Source organism: Protopterus annectens, chromosome 8.part0 (genome assembly GCF_019279795.1).
Source record: "Protopterus annectens isolate FY-2018-M chromosome 8.part0, PAN1.0, whole genome shotgun sequence".
In the NCBI taxonomy this organism is placed as follows: Eukaryota; Metazoa; Chordata; order Ceratodontiformes; family Protopteridae; genus Protopterus; species Protopterus annectens.
Genome location: NC_056741.1, coordinates 1500943660 through 1500964858, shown reverse-complemented (window position 1 = coordinate 1500964858; position 21199 = coordinate 1500943660). Strand labels below are relative to the sequence as shown.

Sequence of the window (21199 nt, the reverse complement as noted above, 5' to 3'; positions counted from 1 at the left end):
GAGCACTTCCCTACACAATCCAAAGTCCAAGACCTCTTGTTCGGGGGGGGGGGGGGGATAGGAGAACTCTCCTCAGAAGTCACCTTCTTGGTGGCAGCTGCCACCATAACAGCATTTATCGCCAAACCCTTACTCCAAATGTGGAGTAAGGGGAGGGGAACGAGAATCTTATCCAATTTCATGGGGAGAGACACCACCATGTCAGGTTCTTTCCACACCCTCAGGGACACTAGGTCTATAAGACCCCCAGAGGGGGAACCACTGAAAGTGTGGACGGGCCTACACCGAAGGTCTCCAAAAATTCCGACTTCTCCAGAGAAGGGATTTCAGTGGTCCAGCCTCCATGCTGAAGTAGGTCCAATAAGTCACCTAATGAGACATTATCCCACTAAGATTTAGGGAACCCTCTCTTTCCTCAAGGTTAGTCTCGTTAGGTAGAGACTCCTGTGGGGAGTCAAGGTGTTTCCTCTTCCCCAAAACCTCCTACTTGGACAAAGCCTGGAGGAAGAGAGAAGAGTCAGGAAGCCCTGTAATGGGGGCAGAATGGTACCCTACCAATGCAGGTTGTCCAGGAACAGACTGACTGGTCACAGACAAACAATGAAAAAAAGGAAGCTGACTGGAGAAATCCAACATTACCCCTGTGAGGAGAACATCCTCTCTACAATGTTAAAAGCCAAGGAGGAAGCTGGAATCTCGGGACTGAGAGTCCCAGCACCCAAAAAATACCTGAGACAACCCGAATCTGTAGGGAGCCACATCTATCCTCGACACTGATTTCGGAGCTGAACTGCCCATAGCCGAAGCCCTGAGTGGAAGAGATGAACCAGAAGCAGACATTGTCAACCCTGACTGGGAAATCCTGGCTTTAATGCAGAAAATGGCCAACTGTCAGATATGACCTGGAAGCTGGAAAAGCAGTCAGCCCCACAGACCTCAAATCCCAAGTGGCCAAGGGAGGAAGCCAAAAGAGTGGAGCTGAGGGTCCTGGTTCCAGACTCGGACCTGAAGGAAGAAGGCCTAATTGCATCTGTGCCCACAAAAAGGACCTTATCATTTGCTCCAACTCAGAAGTTTTAATACAGCCCACCAATCTCAATGACCAGTGGATGATGGCACAAAGGGGGGGGGGGGGGGCAAGGATTGTCATTTAGATGAAGATTACTTCGTATGTAGCATCAGAGCAGGAAAGGCTTGGAACCGGGGCAGGGTTGGAGAAGACTCTGGCAACCACTCCAGTGGGGTGGAAGCCCATAAAGTGGGAAGCTAACCTACTGGAAGGGGCCCCTTTGACCAGGAAGGGGCTTGGAAGGCTTGGAGCCAGAGCCTTGCTGGTTGACAGCACCAATATAGATGGACTTTGAGGGGGTGGAACTGATATCAGCACCAGGGTAGCTGGGGGACAATAAAGTTGTGGGATCTTCAGGTCCTGTGAGCCCAAATATTAAGAACCAGGGACAGACAAACAACAAGAGAATTTCTTTTGTGTTTTTCCATATCTCACCAGTTTTTCCTGTCTTTAAGAGTGAAGTTCATAAACCCTGAACAAATGGCACAATTCACTGAAAAAAGCTTGTCACTTAAATTATGCTCATCTTATGAGAGTTTCTTGGCTTCACATAGACACTAGAACAAATTCATCACATTTTAACTTAGTACAAGAGTTCACAAGCATTAATAAAAACTTCAAGCAAGTTTTTCACTGCCAACTTCACCATACTTTCATTGTTAACCTTTGCATCACATGTGCATATTTTCAATATCCACCAAGACTCAAAGAACTAGTAAACACATGGTTGAAAACATGTCCAGTCCAAGTTCCCAGTTATCCCAGAATACTGTATGGTTAAGTGACCTGCTCAGAGTCGCACAGTAGCCAAATGGAGGCTGAGGGAATCATTCCCTGGACTACCAAGAAACAGCTTATTAACAGCTGACAGCCTTAATCCTCTGTGTTACCTGCCAACCTTTCACATCACACATCTTGAACACTACTTTTATTTTTTTGATTTTGAAAATCCTTGACTCAAAGTTCATATGCTCATTCTTGTTCAAATGCATCTCCTATATCATTGTTATTTGCATTCTATACTTCTTAACTCATTCCTTCTAATGGAGCTCTGGAAGTTTGCAATGCATCTTCCAATGGCCGGAGCCTAAGCTTTTAGATAAAATGAAATTATGTTCTCACATTTCAGATAAATATTCATACCTACCTCTTCAACATACACTATTTCATGGTGGTAGTATTTTTTAGATTTTGGGTCTTAAACTAGATTTTACAAATCACACTAAACACAGTAAGTATTAGGTTTATAATATTTTGCAAACAATTTACAATACATCAGCAATCACTCAAGTTACACCCATACTGTCAAGCAGCATTTTATTCATCTAAATGAGGTCAAACAATGCTGTCTATGCCGCTTGGCTATCAAAATATTTAGAGAAATATGAAATTTATGACAACATAAATAAATAATTACAACAACAATTAATATCTCCTTAATGCACAATAACAGAGATCAAGAATTAGTGCAGTTAACTGTCCATCATGTCACTTTTGATATGAAATCTTTCAATAACTTGCATACGGTACATCTGGGGAATTAATAATGAAAAGGCAATATCAGACACATGCATGCACATGTGGGATGCAACTACCAGAGAAACGACTGGAGGTGTCACTAGTGTGTTAATGTAGGTCATTACCCTACAACTTTATCTCTCATGGTATGGCCATTTAGATTCCATGTAAATAAAGACAAGTGAAGCCCTCTAGTAATAAAACATTATTATCACTAATGACCAAAATTTCTCTTGCACTCAACATTCCATCTTGCAATTTATGTAAACATTACTGCTGTTGGGAAGCACTTGTACATATTAGCAACTTTTCATACATTTGTAGAACTCATGCAACCTTTCTTCAAATACTGAAATTGATAACACCCCCTTCCCTTTCTAACACACAAAAACACACAACTATACAACATTTAAAATGAAAAGGACAAAAATCACTGTTCCAGCTAGAAGCTAATGTTCCCGTTCAATAGTATTTCACACAGGCATTACTTAGAAAAAGCTGAGGTTATTCATACTGCAGGTCATGACCGTCTGTGGCTATTATAATGCTAATGTCTCTGTTGCCTCTGTGTAAATTCTAATAATTCCCCAGTTTTCTTAGTTTTATTTTTCCCTTCCCCACTAAGCTCCCTGCCACTGCCCTTTTAAATGTAAACTGTCATCAATCTCAAGTAGCCAAAGAAAATATCAAGTATAAAACTCTTGTCTAATCAAGTTTGTACTAATGTCAATCTTATTTTAAGTGCATCTGACTGAAAGAGCCCTCCAAGATTATTAAATACAGTTTCTTAACTTTCTCTGATTTTGAAGTTAGTTACTTGGAAAATCAGTCCCCCTTTCCTGAATCTACAATCAGTAATCTATTTTCCGTACATAAACTCTTACTAATATTCTGATATTTATAATCTAACCCATTCCATTAATAGCAACAAACTCACTTCTAGCAGCTGCAGCATTGCACACACTTTGATTTTACACAGTACATTTATATCTTCTATCCTGCATACAGTGTAATTTTTGCCTTGTTATATATTTAACTAAATTATTTTCTTATCCACATTTTGCTTAATATACGTAACATGCACTAAAGACACTCCCTACCTCAAATGTAAGATTATTACCATAAATATTCTATATTTTGTTTTCTGTACAGCTAAACAAAGTAAGATTTATAAAAAAACGAAGTACTGAAACGAAGCAACCAGGCAGTCTCTCGTGGATATAAAATCAATAAAATTTATTTTGTACAAATGATAAGCGCTTTCGCTAAAAAGCTTCTTCAGATCAAAAAACAATTTACATACTAATGAATTTCATTTATATGTAGAAATTCAAATAGTTTTCAACCAATCACGCATTACATCAATTAGATCTTAAAGTTGTATCACTGTAGACAAATACTTTATTTTCTAAGATATATGTGTAAAAAATATATATATAGTATCTAAAAATATTTTATAACATAAATCCCCGCTATACTAGATAAATCATATTGACTTTGGCATCTATAGTGCACACATATAACAGTAAAAATATCTATATATTCGTCATTTTTTACACATTTTTGCTGTATCAGACTTCTAAAAAATGTACAAATAATGTCTCAGACTTCTAGGAAGTATGAATAACAATAAATAAAAATAAACAAATATATATGAATAAGTCAATGACCAAGTTAGACATTCATATATCCATAAAAGAGATACATATGTATGGAAAATTTTCAGTGAGAATTGTTTTTCATATCTATCTTAAGCCCTTCATAACAGATGTATTCAAATGAATCTATTTATTTTCTAGATGTGTTAAGCTAATAAATATATATATATATTAAAGTAAGATTTATACTTGGCTCAACTCTCTTTGCACTGCTTCTCACGACAACCACAAAGCAGTAGTATTCCTACTTTCCCTTTTTAAGTTTATCTTCCGTCTTTTTGACTGGTGTACAATGAATATTCATTTTCCACAAAACTTCACCAACTTTCAACATATTCCATCCTCTGCCACATTTTACTCAGATCATCTTCTGGCAGTACAATTGCATTTTCACCAAATTAGGTCTCTTGTTTACGAATGGCACGACATGGGGCATATACATAATGAGCTCTCCCAACAATTGCTCTTGTGGCTGAACACCCTTCCAGTTATATATCTGCATCCTTATAAAATTGATATCTGTGCCCTCCAACTTCAGATTCTTTCTCTCCCTTGACTTATTTTCAACTTCTACTATTTTTAAAACAAGTTCTGCCTGGGAAGCCTCATTTTCTAACATTCTTTCCTTTATACTAATCTTGGACTTCTGCAAATTGGTCACAGTTCATGTGAAAGCTAACTTAGTGGCTCCTCTATTTTTTCTGACCTTTTATCATTTGACTTGATATACCCTTTTAATGTCTCACTCACTGAAAGACTTACTTGCCCCTGTAATATATCAAATATTTAACCCTCAATCTTTCCAAAGGCAACCTCCACAATCTCAGATCTGTCAACCAAGACACTTTCTCCTTTTGGCCTTCTCAGAAAAAAAACTACACTGCTTAGAACACAGCTTGTCTGTATTATCTCCCCACATTTAATAAATCTTTACCAAATGAACTAAATCCATCCCCTAACTACCTGAACTCCCAAAGACAACTAATGAAACTCCTAGAAAAATACAAATGCTTCCCAACAAGCAAAATCTTCTGAGCACCAATCTCCCCCTCTTAACTTACACAACATCTCCTAACCACTCTCTTCTTGCTTTTGTACCTGCTTCTCTTTTACCCATCTACTGACACTCTTTCCCTTCTCATCCAATACATCCCCCTCCCCACACACACAGCCACTCTCCTCTCCTCCCTACATCCTGTGAACATACCCAGGAATGCCAGCTGAAGAATCCACTCAACCTTCTGCTTCTTGACTATGCATTCTTTATCCCAAGCAGTTCTACTGGTACTATACTCACCACTAGTTAACCTGTTTTTCTACCTCACTGACACTCCATTGTTTTTCTTAGTATGTAGTTCTTTATAGTTTCATTAGTACCATCTTCACTTAACTATTGCCAATACTCTGCTGCATACTGCTCTACGGGTGGCACCTCATAGAGGTTTCATAGTTCTTTTTATAAGTTGTTCATGTTCCCTTCTTTACTAAATAACACTGCTCTGCCATCTTGTACTATATTTAACTTTGATTTGTTAATTTGCATTGCTTTGTCCAAATTTGTACTGTTTATGGTTTTTTTATTTCTATTATACTTCGCTAAATTTATAAGCAGTGAAACACAGTTAAAATTTTTTATTTTTAAATTTCCTGCTGTAAATGAGCCACATGGATTAATGCTCGACTTGACCCTTAGGAAATGGAAATAAAAAAAATAATTAAGCACATTTGTTTTTTGTTTTTGTTTTTCCAAGTTGCTGGCAGCCATTTCCTGCCCCCAGGGTAGAAATTGGTCTACTTCCTGCAGATGATCCATAACTTTATTTTTAAACAACAAGTTTACTTTTTTCGCCAACTTTCCCTTAGACTTTCCAGTTTATTTTTTGACATCCAGGTAGGGTTGCCAGGTTTCTTTGTGGCTAAAACTGGACTAAAGTCACGCCCCTCGTATCACACAACTCCACCCATTCCCACCCCCTCTCCCGCCCATGCCCCACCTATTTTGTGACATCACAGTGACATCAGCTGATGGGACCACCCACTTTGATGACTTAAGCCATACTTAAAGGGGAGAAAAGAACACAGGTGGCACTAATTGCACTGCTAGGCTGCTGCAGGTGTAAGTACCAGTATTGATGAAAAGTGTCAATATGGTGCATTTTTCTCCAGTTATTTATTTTCTATGTTCCTAAACCTAATTATGGATGATCCATGGAGATAAAAGGTCAAGAGCTAGCAGCCTGTGCACATGGTGGTAAATCTGATTAAAAAAATCCAAAAAAAATGTAATCAGTTATCTTTGCTATTAAAAAATTGTAAGTTTTGATTTACCCCATAAGATCGTTTAAGTCAATAACATCACTTTACTGCTCATTCAGAAATGATGATCTTAACATTCCCTTGCATTTTGAAAGTTCTGTCAAATACTGTTTGTTCTGGGGCGTGGGACAGGTACTCAGTTGTTAAGATGTAACATATTTTCCGTTCGTACTTGGATTAGGAAGTTTCAGTCCTTGGTTGCGCCTGTATTGGGTGGGGTCAATTGAGCTAAGTGTTACTGCCCCTAGTGTGATATTTCAGATGCTAGTACTTAAGATCTTGTACTGGGTCCGACTGACCTCCCACTCTTTTTCTTTACATGTCACATATGCAAAACATGGGATAAAGGGGTTGTGGATGAATGGATTTCTAACAGGTGACATGTTTTATGTTACTTTCAAAGTATACGTCATAATCTCAGAAAAGCACACATACTTTAAAGAGTTTCATTAATGTTTTTCTATATCACGCCAAAGTTGCGGGTTAAAACAGGTAACTTCCTACAACAATGCGCTCTAATACAAGCTTACGAAGATGCAGACTGGACCGCTATGCAGTTGTAAAATGGCAATAAGACTGAATGAAAGATGACTCAAGCCTCTAGATCTAAGAAAGATGCACGTATGAAAAGAAATCACATGCAGCTAGCACACTTGCCATTTTCTGAACATGGCAAAGAGATAGTTTTATTTTTCAATGTGGTCCCTTGCGACAGAATCAAGTAAAAGCAAAATAATGTTGGGTAACTGCAAGTGCCCAAAAAGCAAGATGCACAATTTGTTTCATGGAATACGGTTCAACATAGTAGATGAGGATAATACAAATCAGGGCGTGTTAATTGCTAGCAGTATTACATTGCATGGTGAAGTTCTAAAATCAGTCTGAGTGTACTACAATGCAACACTGGGCAATGTTGGCAGAGTGCTTAAGCATTTTTAATCTTGCTATAAGATTTCTTTTGTCACTGCTTGGTAGTTGGTAGGATAATGATAGCTAAAAAAATACCGTTTTCCCACCGTGGAGTACTGCCTTCCAGTGATATCTCTACAATCCGTATAGCAGAAAATAAAATTTGTCCATTTGTATTACATCACTGCCACTTAAGTTAATGTATGTACTGTCTAAACTATGTAGCTACCAGGAATACTGAAGTTAAAAGCATTAAATTGTTGTGTAGTAGCTAGTAGTGTATCGTACCGCTCCCGTTCGAGCTGGATACATTTACTTTCTCCTCTCCTCTGGCGGCACAAAAAAAACGGACTTCATGAGTTTAAATTTTTTAACTGGACAATTTGTCTGAAAACCGGACAGCTGGCAACCCTACATCCAGGTGTTTTACTCACTGTTCAGTAATCATATTAATTAAAAAACAAGAAATTTTAAATGGCTTTTTTGCTAAAATCTCAGTTTTCACACAGGTAAAGCTATAATTAAAGAGTTGCCCAATAAGCTACCATCTTAGAATCCCCCCTCCTACAACTATCTGCTTCAAATGAATTTGACTCCTTTTTGCCCATTTTTGCAAAGAAGGTGATGTAAAAAGGCAGAGTATAACAATAAAATATAGACAAAAGCTAACGGTTCATGTACCCAAATGCAAAACCTCTCATATTTGCACAATGTAAACTTGAAAAATAAAAGCAAAGATGAACTAAGGGAAACTGTAAAGGGTCCCTGAGGGGGAGGGGAAGCCTGCTAAACTCTAGTAGACAAATAAGAAAAAAAAAACAAGAAACAATACTGCAGGGATAACAGATGAGAACATAGTCGGTGACAGGAAAATCAGCAAAATAATTACATCTTTAAGCAAAATGCACTCTGGCCTCAGCCATTTGAGAACAGCTGACAATCTCCTGTGTACAACAATAGAGATATGGTGAGGTGGTCCTAGTTCACACAGCATTAAGAGCAAGGGGGAAAAGGCCTTGCAGTCTGGGGAAGTTCTAGATGCCAGATTAAGTCTTGACAGCCTTAGGTCTCCTGATGATGAGGCTGAAACTCCAAATAGCAGACTGACTGTTACATCAATTCTAACTTAGCATTATTAGAAATCAGAAATAGGCACAGTTCTACAGTCTACTTAGTTATCTATGCATTACAAATTAGAAGAAAGGATTCCTATGTCTACATCCTTGCAAAGCTCTGACAACCCAGATTTGGATTTAAGAGAAACTAAATTATTCAAAATAGAAATTCTGCAACAATCAACATTCCAAAAGTTTTCTTTACTGAAGGTGAAAATTCAACAGCTTTCCAGGAAAAAAAAAAAAAGGGTACTGCTCCAAAGCCATGTCAATAGCCAGGATTTTCTTCAAACTGGTGATGGAAAATTACAGAGAAGATGAGCTATCTATTTATAAATAACGAAGTCTGAAAATGCCTGTCCCAAATACAGTGACAGTATTCAGAATGTCTTTTCATCTGCTGAAGTACATGAAGTATTGAAACAGAACACCAAACCCTTCTCCAAAGTGAGACTTCTTTAAGTGTCAGTAAAACTTTACTAGCACATCAACATCAGCAGTAAACACCACTAAATAATGAAATGTTTCTAAGTCTGGAAGTTTGTTTAGTCAGGCACATACATCTTAAAACGGTACTTACGTATTATCGCAACCACATTTTAGCGGCCGCGAAATGCGGACACTGCAACTGACAGCAGTGCATGTAACACTGATAACTGATGTGCAAAGTTTTTTCAGCTGTCGGATTATACCGTTTAAGTCTGAGGAACACAGTAAGCTGTAATCAGAGGCAGCTACTTTCTGTCAGCAGCTTCACACTGCATTCCTTTACGATGTAGCACTGATGCCCCTTCCCTGTTCTTGCAAGCAGCTGCCAAAGCTGCCATCATTCTTGCTGCGTGTTCCCTGTCACATTCACTGCCTCAATCCAGCAAAGATGAGCACTACTCAGATGGCAGGAACTTAATGCAACCTATCAGAAATCATACACAGCTGGAGAAGGAGCATGCATTTGGAAATTAAAAACAACACACACTTTCCTTGTGGAAGTCTGTTCTGTGTTTCAGGCCGATGAGGTCTGAAAAGAAACGCACGCCATTATTTACTGACAGTAAGGGTGTAGGGTGAGTCAGATACCGTTGAGTTTGCGAGGGCTACTTTAAAAATATGAGGCAGAAATGGGACACTGCAGAGGTTAACATGTGCCTAGGTGCGTGCAAGGGACTGGGGACACAGACATGTTAAAAAATAAAAAAAACATAAACCGTTACATGCGAAATGCAGGAAACAACTGTAGCTCATCCTAAGCCCGTTCATCTCTTCTGCTGTGCGTGTTCTTAATAATACATCCCGTCTGTGAACTGTAACCCACACAAGATAGGGACACAATTTTCAAAGCTGCTGTTAGACCTTTTGTAGAAATTGGGGCCTCAAACCGCTACTTACACTTTCCATTTGTCAGCATTGCAGCCATGATAATGAAAGCATGCATCTGTAATGCACGCAAATCAGGAAGAGGATTTCTTACAATTTCTCTCTTCCTGAAAGTAATGCAAACTTTTCCCCCAGCAACAAGGACTTTGTCTAGCACCTTTCAGTGTTTCCTGCACTCATAACAGTTGAGGTATGACAATTTTGCGACCGCTAAAATGTGGTAGCGATAATACTTACGTACCCTTAAAACAGTTCATGAATTTAAACTTTTGAAAGACTTGAAATGTGAGAATAAAATTTTAAGTGGAAATGTTGCATATTAATTAGTCATTACAAATATCTATAGTAACGATGAAGATATGCTGAAAAAATGCCATCATGAAAAAAAAATCAAACTGCTCATGAAAGAACATGACATTTACAGTGCATTATATATATTGAAGTGTATACAATATATTTACATGCTTATCAACTTATCACAAAAGGAAAATCCTTTCCTTCTAACAAAAGGGGACTGTAATTATCTGTATAATACGTCTTTAAATAACTGGCATCTTTATCCTCATTCCAAGTCCTGTTTCTGTACACTGCAGCTCAGTTTGAAGATAAAACTGATGAAGCTGCAGTGCTACTACTATTAGCAATTTTGCCTTATTTTGTATTTTTGAAATCCAATCCCAGGAGATATCTACCACATATTTAAGCTTGCTAAGTGGTTAGCTACTTCCTCACTGGCAAACTTATAAACACAATTACTCACACCCCACAAAAAAAAAAAAGACTTGGCCTTGCAAATAATTCCACTAGTAAAACAATTTGCTCATATGCACTGAATTATTTATGATGTTTGCCTTCACGCAGAAATGTAAGAAAAGACTCAAAGTTTTGAATAATTCTACCAATGAAATGGGTTACTCGCATGCACTTAATTAACAGATTCTCTTTAGAGTACAAATTCAAGGAAATACATGGTCTTACAAACAATGCTAACACTGAAATGGAATGCTCATATGTACTTAACCAGTGGGTTCTCATTTTAGTAGAAATGCAAGAAAAAAATGCAGCCTTACCTGTGGCAGTACTTTGGTTGGTGTACTAGAAGTCGAGACACGGATTTGTGGAGTAGACTTCTGCAGCTGCTGGGGTGCCACTGTGGTCTGCTGTGTAATGGCTGACAGATTTGGCTGTGCAGCTACAACCCGTACCTGAGGCAATGTAGGGGGTGTTGTCTGTGTAATGACACGCGCTGCAGGCGGAGTTGTTGTCGTCTGCTGCTGTTGCTGCTGCTGCTGTTGTGCTGTCTGAGTGGTAGAGAGCAAAGCTCCCAGTTGCGGCATGCTTGGAGAAGATACTAGCAAAACGCTGGTTACAAAATATAATCAAAATATAATAAAACAATTTTCAGTAAAACAAAGATCCAGAGAAGAACTGTCTAACACAGACTTGACAATATGCAACCACAGTGACAATACCCTTAGAAAACAGAAGTTGTCTAGCCTACATGAATAATTTTAGTCAAGACTCTTCCTAACTCTGAAAGGAATGAAAACCTGTAGAATGAAGGTACAAAGTCAACACAACCCCCTCAGCACTCCGTTGTAATAATGCAGCAAATCCTGCACACCGACAAAAATAAGCTATCACTAAAAATTCTTCCATTCTTTTAATCATTCCATTATACCCACACTTACTAAACTCATATGAGTTAATCCAAGCATTGGTTCAATACAATACAATAGTCTAGCAATTCAGTCTACAACCCTTTTTACATCAGTCAAAGAGTGAAACTCTTAATTTTCATCATTGGCTGGAACATTCAGTGATTTGCACCAGAGACAGGGCAAAACTGTCATGCATCACAATCAGGATCATTAAGTTAAACAGAAAAAATGGTTTTGTATCAATGTGCATGTGAAGACTGGTAAAGAAGGGTGAAGGCTTCCAGCCTAGCCAGATAGAATTTTATAGATAATTCCATCATTTGTAAATATGAATGTAAACTACAGGCTTGTTGTCTTAAATGTAAAGAAATACTGTTACATGTGGAACTGGAAATAAATGTGACAACAGTGCACTCTATTGACCAAAGTAAAGCATGTGATGACCCTTTGATGTGGACAGTGGTGCCGAAAAGTCTAGATGAAGAAATTATTTCTATTGTTTTAAGTTAAACATGCAAATGTGTTTTTATTGCTCTGCTCCTGAACAGCTGCAAGATAACAAAAGGGAGATGTTAAGAATGTTGTTTGTCTTTTCAGCTTTTCCCGGTTAGGGGTCGCTACAGCGGAACTCCGAGCCGCTCATGATTGGCAGTAGATTTTTATGATTCTGAGTTGCCAGCCCGACACCCAGCCTTCAGTGAAAGCACGCCCATTCACGCATGTCTTTCGAACGCCACTCGACCACAGGGAGGACATGCAGACTCCACACAGAAGGCACTCTAGCCAAGAAAAAAAAACAGGAGAACCTCTTGCTGTGAGGCAACAACACTACCGCTGCACCACTGTGACTTTCAAATGTAGTTAATGTGTAGCCTGGGAACACCAGGAAAGTGTAAAAAGATGATGTAATGTTTATCAGAACTGCAATAGCAATTTAAACAGAGAGAATCAGAAGGCATTGAGTATTTTTGTCTAGATCATCCAACTTACAACACTCTGCCTGTTGTCTTATGTAAGTTATCTTAGACTTGTGTTTTCTTTTAGATTAGTTAGGAACTATAAAGATTAGACTAAGTGTTTTTCTGTGATGTCAGAACTGTACTACTGATTTATTTTAAGTATTTCTGTGTGATCTCTGAGCACTTTTGACTAGCACTGACTGTGTAGTAGAAAGTATTGTCTTGTGGTTTTAATTATTTATTATTACGTATTTTAACACCTTTTAACTGTGGCTGGTTCGTGTAGAGATAATTTAAGCTCTAGAGTACATTGCATATTTATAGTGATTACTGTACCAGGTCACTCTAATAAGCCTTGACTGTTTAGTCACATCTACCAAATGGACAATAATATTGCACAGTAATAATTGGACACCCTTTTAAGGGCCTTTGAGTAGCTGATCAGTATTAGCTTGGTGGTGGCAAGTGGTACTACCGTATAGTCTGGGTAAAAGAGGCACACCTGGAGAACCTGAGCAAGCCTTCCCCAGGAGTGTCTGTGTGGTTGTATAAACTTCTCTCAAAGTGTGTGTGTGTGTGTGTGTGTGTGTGTGTGTGTGTGTGTGTGTGTGTGTGTGTGTGTGTGTGTGTGTGTGTGTGTAGGGACACGAAGCACTGGTTGGACAGAGGGAGTGCTGGAGATTTTAGCTTGCCCAGCTGGCTGAGATCTGGACCCTATAGCTGTGCCAGTGGGGAGTCTTATTGGGGACCTGGAGAGCAAGGGAGCGACCAACCCCAGACTGACTGTGATCTCTGTGTGCTCTTAAGGGAAATTGCACTTTACTGTGTGTACTTGTTATCCTTTCTCCTCATATAGGAGGCATCCTCTCTGGTGTTAGCGGTGAGTATTGAGGTTCCTTGATTCCTGGGCCAGGGCACGGGCGTCACAGTGCATTTTCTGAACAGCAAAAAGTATGATTATGAGGGACAGGAAAAACATAAGATATGTTAATTAAAAATTAGTAGAACAACAGGTCTTAAATCAACAAGCATTTTTCTGAACAATAAGTATGAAGCTCTAATGTCTAATGTTATTGATGACTGTAATCCTTGGTGATTTACCAGAAAATCAAATATTTTACATGATACATGGCAAAAATATGTGCAAAAATACTGGTCATTCTTCAAAAATGACAACTGTTCAAATGTTTTATGTTAGCAGTTCAGGTGCTGGATCAATTACCAAGAACTTTTATATAAATACACGCACGCACACACACACACACACATATATATATATATATATATATATATATATAGATATAGATAGATATACATAGATAGATAGATAAATATATATTTTAACTGTCACTGACAAAGGTATACAACCTTATGGCAGAAGTGTTCAGCTGTCAAATCTACTGTACTGCCAGAATTTCTACTATTATCACCAGAGGGAAGACAGGCCCAATAAAAGACAACTTACACTTTTCAGTCATCCTTATTGAAATCAGAATGGAGGAACTATTCAAATTTTTATGAAAGATCATCCCCAGATGGAGTGGGCAGCCTTCTTTATCAAGAAATTTTGCTACACAGAACTCACCAAGTCTACATCGTGGGAAAAACACAGCTAATGAACACAGTCAAACCAGACTCATTCTAACTAAATAACTTATCTAATTTTAAAATTCACTGACTAAAAGACAATCTTGGCCAATCTATGGCAAATGAGTAAACTTCTAAAAGAGGGAGAGAGCTCATTTTGTAGACACCCAGTTTTCTGTTACCATGAAAAAAAAGAAGAAATATGTTTATTCCAACTATGAGACTTTGTAGAGAAAAAGGCTTAAGGTTTAAGCTATGGCATTCTACTTAGAGGTGAAAGAATATTAAGGGCGTCAAGCAGACTGGAGCTTAGAGAAGGCTGAAAGTTCCTTGCAACCAGCTACTACAAGAAAGGGTAACAAGGCACGAGGAGTTACTAGTGAAGCACTTCCCATGCTTTACAATGGAGCAGAGACAGGGTACAGCATTCTCTTCACTTAAGGTGCTGGGCCTATATGAAAATAATGATCCTACATAAAAAAAAATAATGTTTACAAAAAATAAAGTAGCAACTTTAACAGAATTTAAAAACAGAGAGCGAGAGAAACAGAAACTGCCACTGGGTAAAACAAAGAACTTGCCTGCTGACTCCAGTGTTAGTAATTCAGAAGTGCTTGTACTGCTTCAGTGGGTGGGGGTGGGGGTAAACCAAATCCTAACTAGTAGGTCTGTATGCACATGAACTCATAAACATGTACAGGAATCATTCATACTCATCTGAGCTAGTATCAGTTGCATATAGACCCAATGTATCAGGCAGGCAGCAAATAAAATGCTCCTGAGATACTGGTACAGAAAGGCAAGTCATAAAACAACTCATTCTGATTAGTAACTCATTGTAGTTTAACAGTTTGGATATTCACCATTACTGTAACTTTTTTAACATTAATATTTAGTCAGGCTGAGACTGTTTGTTTACCTTTGTTAGAAGCCCACTGTGGGATACTGCAAACACACCTTCCAAATAATGACTCGCATGCCTATAGCAGAAATCAAGTTGAGCATATTTGTGCTGGCATCAATACAGTTGAATAGATTTGTAGGATGTCTACACATTTTTGGGAACCTCAAACTCTTGTAACAGTGGCTACCCAATAATATCACAAAAGGTGACCTGACAGTCACGCCGTACAGAAAGCCCCATTTTCCAGTACCTAGTTAGTATTCAGGCCAAAGGAATCCAAGCAATTCAACACTTTTCTTTCTATGACCTTCCTAATAATGGAGTTTTGACAACTCAAACTGCATGCACTACATTACTTATTATTCACAAAGAGATCATATGCAGTATGATCATATGTCAGCATGTTCAAACTCAGCTTTTTAAGGCATAAGCAAGTAACATTTCCTAAGATCTGACACTGACGTTTTCAAACCCACAACATATCTCTTGAGTAAAATAATACAGAGCTTCAAGTAGACAGCCCTACAAATAAACCTTTACACATGTAAAGTCACCTAAGTTGCCACAGACAGTACAGAAAACCAGTCACAGGACCATAACACATCAGCCTTCTCAAATTGGCAATGACATTGCTACTGGCAAAGATAGATAAGGAAAACAAGAGTCATTGGTTTCCCTATAATCGAAATAATGGCTGCTTCCAGCAAACAAACACTACAGGATACTAAGGACAATTTTAGTTCATGACAAGGATTAAACTTGATAAAATTCTAAGACTACACAAAGGTGAACTTAACAGGAGTCATTAGACACTGCTACATGAACTTCATAAGGTCTGTGTCTTCTACAATACAGGAGACTTTGAGAAAAGTGTGTGTGTGTGTGTGTGTGTGTGTGTGTGTGTGTGTGTGTGTGTGTGTGTGTTGGAGGGATTAATACTGACAAAAAATACTGCTACATAGCTAAAGGATAAGACACAAAGAATCATGGTGAAGTGAAAAATGAAGTACCACATGGGTAAGTCCTGAATCACAAACCAGTGCGTCTTGTTTCAGTGATAGCCAAGGGACTACCAAAAAGGTTCAATCTCTACGCTGATGCCAAAGGTAGGTACAGCAGTGGGGGAATGGCAGAAGAGAGTATAAGGAAAGATCTGAACACTTAACCAAGCACCCAGAAGGTGGCGCATGAAATCCAACACAAAAAAATGCAAAATACTCTCCTCAATTACAGCTCTGGTGAGAAGTACTGGCTAGAAGAAATACAACTGATGGCAACAGACCAAGCAAAGGATTTCAGGGTGCAAGAGTGAGAAGTCAGTAGCATCAGCAAACAGAATGCTGGGATTCATCATTACAGGGACAGACTCCCCCTCTAGAAAGCCTTGTTCATGCCACAATGTTGATACTACGTGTAGTTCATGTTGCTGGAAGGAGTCCAGAGGAAAGCCATTAGACATCAGAAAGATGGGACAGAATACAATTAAATAAGACAGCAGCTGAAGCTCTTTTCAGTACATTAAAGAAAAATAGTGGCTGTGATATGGGTGCACAAGATCATGTCACACATGTGTAGAAAGGAGGTGGCAGAGGCTGCAGACTAAAGGGAATACTTCCTTCCTAGATTTCCAAAAGTACTTCATAAAAAAGTTGTGGACTCGCAGAATGGATTACCCAAAGAGGTGAAGGACAAGAAATCAGTAGAGACATTCAAAACAGCATGGGTCAGATACAGAAAGAGTAAGAGGAGAAAATAAGGATAAAGAAAAGGTACATCATTGAATGTACTTAACAGATGACTATACAAGACTTGTTGCCTCTTGGCATCAACGAAATATCATGTATATGCCTACCACGGGGTGAATGATTTTGGATGTTCCACTTTGTATGGGATGTAGAGTGACATGGCAACACTCCCCATAGCCCTAACTTAGAAAATGCTCATGGACTAAGATCCTGTCCTCTTCAAAGGATGTATTCTGACTTACAGAAAAAGTACATGGCTTTTACATTTGACTTGATAGCCGGTACCTGTCAGAGCACATCAGTGTGTACCCCTTTACCACTTACCTTGGAAGTATAAAGTCTATATAGGAAATCTGCTTCCCACGTGCTTTCTTTTTTTTTCTCCATGGAGTAAAACTGATGCCCCTTCCTAATGAAGAGAGGATAGCTTCAACTTAATGCCCAAAACCTAAATCAAAAGGTGTGTAGACTTCACATTGTCCTGACTCTGGAGTGTGTAGAAATTTTGCACTATCACTCAAATCTGGTTTAAGAAAACAGATTCCAGGCTAATGTGCCTTTCACAGTCTTCAGAACCAGGTAGACTTGTGGGGATGTGTCCATCAGGGATCACTACGGAATACTGAAATTCCACAATCCTGAGACTCTGAATCCTGAGGACCGGAATCTTGAAACTTAAAAAAAAAAAAAAAAAAAAAAAGTAAAACATACAACAAACTATTCTAATGTGTATGCAGGGGGGCAAGCCCCCTTGCACCCCCCACACCCCGTGCAACTTAAATATACCAACTCTGAGATCGCACTACAGTGGAGTGAATGGCAAAGTTCCCGTTCCTCACTGTACAGCAACCTCCATTCACTACATTCGAGATTCCGCAATCTCGAGAATCTGGTCCTCGGGATTCAGAATTTCGGGACTGTGGAATTTCGGGATTCCTTAGTGATCCTGTCCTTCTACATACATAAATCTTAGCACAAAGCTGCCCAACACAAACCATAAAAAACGAGACAACACAAATGGTTATCACATTTCCTCCATGACTCAGAAAATAGCATTAAAATATCACACTGACTTAAATAATCAAAACGATAGTGACCATGCAATACTGTTACTGACTTGGAAAATTACACTTCCTATAATAAATATGCCCAATCTTCTCTTTGATTTCATTAATATTGTTTGGAACATTTGTGGAAAATGCAGCAATGGGGAAAACAAAACATTCTAGATGCTCTTAACAAATCATCCTGCTCTGCCCTACCATCCATCTCTTTCCAAAGCAGTCCATGACACAGTGGTATTTCCAGCAAAACAGAGTCTAACTTCATGCTCAGTACCTCTCTACATGTAAGCTCTGCACCAACCAGTGACCATTCCAAATTCAATGGCTGTCTTTATAAATACTAACTGGGATCAAAGTATAAATGTCCTTAAACATCAAACACAGTTTTAATAAATTCCACAGCTTCCTCAATAGCTGCATTTTGAACCATTCCCCCAAGAAACAAACGGCAGCAAGAGATTTAAAAACTACTGCTGTGGAACTACAGGGAAAATAAAGTATAAAATAGGAACAAAGGGTTTACATTACCAATAAATGGTATGCACTTTAAATTAAAAAAAAAAGTTATGTACTCACCATAATGTTCCATCTGTGTTGTCCATTCTTATTCTTCCTCAACTTATGGGTTCAGATCCAATCCCTTGGATCCCACTCGGCTGTTGCAAAAGCTTGTGGCAACCAAAATCTTTCAAGCCAGTCCCTTACCCACAGTTTCACCAACCCCAATTACCTCAGATCTTGTTTGCCAATAACAGCAGAGTAAAAATTTTGCAGTTACAGAAAACAGACTATATCTGGAGCATGTACTAAGAAAATGGCATACTTAAAAACACTCACTCTTCCAGGAGTTTTTAGGGCAGGGGGTTGGGTGGGAGGGGAGTTCTGGAAGAATGAAAATGGACAACACAGATGGAACGTTATGGGGGTTCCTATTACAAAATCAAAGAGGCTGAACATCGAACGGCTTTAACGTTGGAAAGGCTGTTCAACTATGTGCTTTTTGTGAGACTTGCAGTGCAGTGAAGATCAGAATATTTGTCCTTTCCTCACTGTATTGAGATCTTGGAATTGGTATATATAATTAGCAGGGGTGTGCCCCCCCCCCCACAATAGCAACTTCAAGGTCTGGCATTTTCCGCCTTTAAGCCGTTCGATGTTTAGTGTCTTTGGTGTTGTAATAGAGACCCTGTTATGGTGAGTACATAATTTCTTTATCTGGTGTTGTCTACTTTTCATTCTATCCTCAGCTTATGGGACAGAGTCCTCAGCTATCTAAATCCCCAGGTGGACTCAAAGAAGGATATTCTTGAGCACCACTGAGCCAAATGATGCTCTGCCCCGGAGACCATATCCAGTCTGTAATGAGTAACAAATGTATGGGGAGTTGCCCAAGCTGCTGCTGCTGCACAAATATCATCCATGAAGGCTCTAGACTGGAAGACTGGTGAAGTAGCCAGGGCTCTAGTGGAATGAGCTCGTAATGGTTTTGATATGGTAATGTCCAATTTGTTGTATATATACATGAAATACAATCTTGTAAGCCATCTGGCAGGAGTAAGTTTAGTAACAGGCTTTCCTTCATGTCAGAAAGAGAGACAAAATTAGTCAGTATTACTGATATTTTCTGCTCTGTATATGTAAAAATGTTAGTTGCCTATGAACATTCAATACATGTAATGTGTATTCACCTTTGTTAGAAAATCAGGGTAAGAACACTGGCAAATTAATAGATTGATTTATATTAGCCTCTGAAACAACTTTATGGAGAAAGGAAGTGTTAGTTTGTAAAGTGACCCTGTTTTTGTGACAGATCAAGTAAGGCGGCTTCAAAGACAATACTGGAATCTTCAAAATTCTTCTGGCAAAAGTAATAGCTACTAGTAAAATTGTTTTCTAAGAAAGGCACTTGAGATCACATTCAGCTGCAGGTTCAAAGAGGGGTTGAGTAAGTTGCTGCATGACCAGGTTAAGATCCCATGGGGAAGTAGGGTCCCTAAACAAAGATGTAAGAAGAGTACCTCGCAAGAAGGTTTTGCATAGTCTACAGGAGACAACAGAAACACCATCAAATCTTATGTGAAAATCTAAGATCGCTGCTAGCTGGACTTTCACTGTGGAGGATCTAGCGCCTTCATTAAAAAATTCAAGGATACTATGCAGGGAGCTGAAAAGGGGTAGATACTATTTTGGTGGGCCCAGTAATCAAATTTTCTCCATTTACTGGAGTAGAGTTTACGTGTAGATGGTTTATGGGAAGATAAGAGTATCTGAAGGACTGGAGATAACAGCATAGGTTGTCTGGCTACTAATGGAATTGGAGAAACCTGGTAGTCAGCCTGAGGTTTGATTTGTCTGGATGAATCATGCATATTGGATGAGACAGTAAGCCTGAAATCATTTCCAGAGTCCACAGTAGGTGGAATAAGTAAGGCCAAAGGAAGGGAAACCTGTTGAGGCGAAAAAGGTGCAATAAGAATAACCTTCCTCTTCAACATGGCAGCTTTCTGCAGGAATTTGGAAATTGGTACGATTGGCGGATAGGTATAAAGCATACTAGGAGGATAGTTGTGAAGTAGAGCATCCTCGGTGACTCCCCCTGTGCTGAGATCAGGGTAAAGTGACTGCTACATTTGTTGTTTAGGGGTGAAGCAAAAAGATCTTAGCAAGGCTGGCCTCTCTGACGAAAAACCATCTCCAGCACATTCTTGTTGAGAGACCATTTGTGAGGTAGAAGATAGCACCTGCTCAGCTTGTCTGCTATCACACTGGACTTCCCCGAAATGTACATTGTGATGAGAAAGCGGTTGGATGAGATCACTCATTGCCACACTCCGAGTGTTTCTCAACATAGAGTGTAAGATCTGGTCCCTCCTTGTTTGCTGATGTACCAAAACTACTGACATGTTGTCCATTTGAACTACAATCATCCCCGAGGGGAGAGCTTCTTGAAAGGCCTGCAATGCTAATAGCACTGCTGTCATTCCTAGGATATTGTTATCCAAACTGGCTTCTTTGGGGGACCAAGTGCCTTGGACAGTCTTCCCCAGGTAAGGCCCCCCTACTTTAAATGGGAAGCGTCTGTGGTCGTCACTATGGTCTTGGACTAAGGGGGAATGAATGGCCGGCCTTGTAGAACCTGTTCTGATTGAATCCACTACCTGATATCTCGCTTGCAAATTTGAGAGATATGTATCAGGGTTGACATTGGTTGATAAAGTATTGACAACTACATGGCTAGCATCCACTGAAGAATTCTCATGTAAAACCTGGCTAACTGAACTAGAGTTATTGCCGCTGCCATTGATCCTAGAGCCTGAAGA

General features: G+C 39.1%; 1 protein-coding gene across 1 annotated transcript in view; it reads right to left on the bottom strand.

Moving 5' to 3' along the window:
- NFRKB (nuclear factor related to kappaB binding protein) overlaps positions 1-21199 on the bottom strand; it is a gene marked incomplete in the record, with an annotated part of 1477031 nt that overhangs the window by 357019 nt on the left and 1098813 nt on the right. Inside the window, 1 exon segment of the mRNA XM_044081086.1 lies at positions 11030-11321. Within this exon segment, the coding sequence (XP_043937021.1) occupies positions 11030-11321 (292 nt within the window).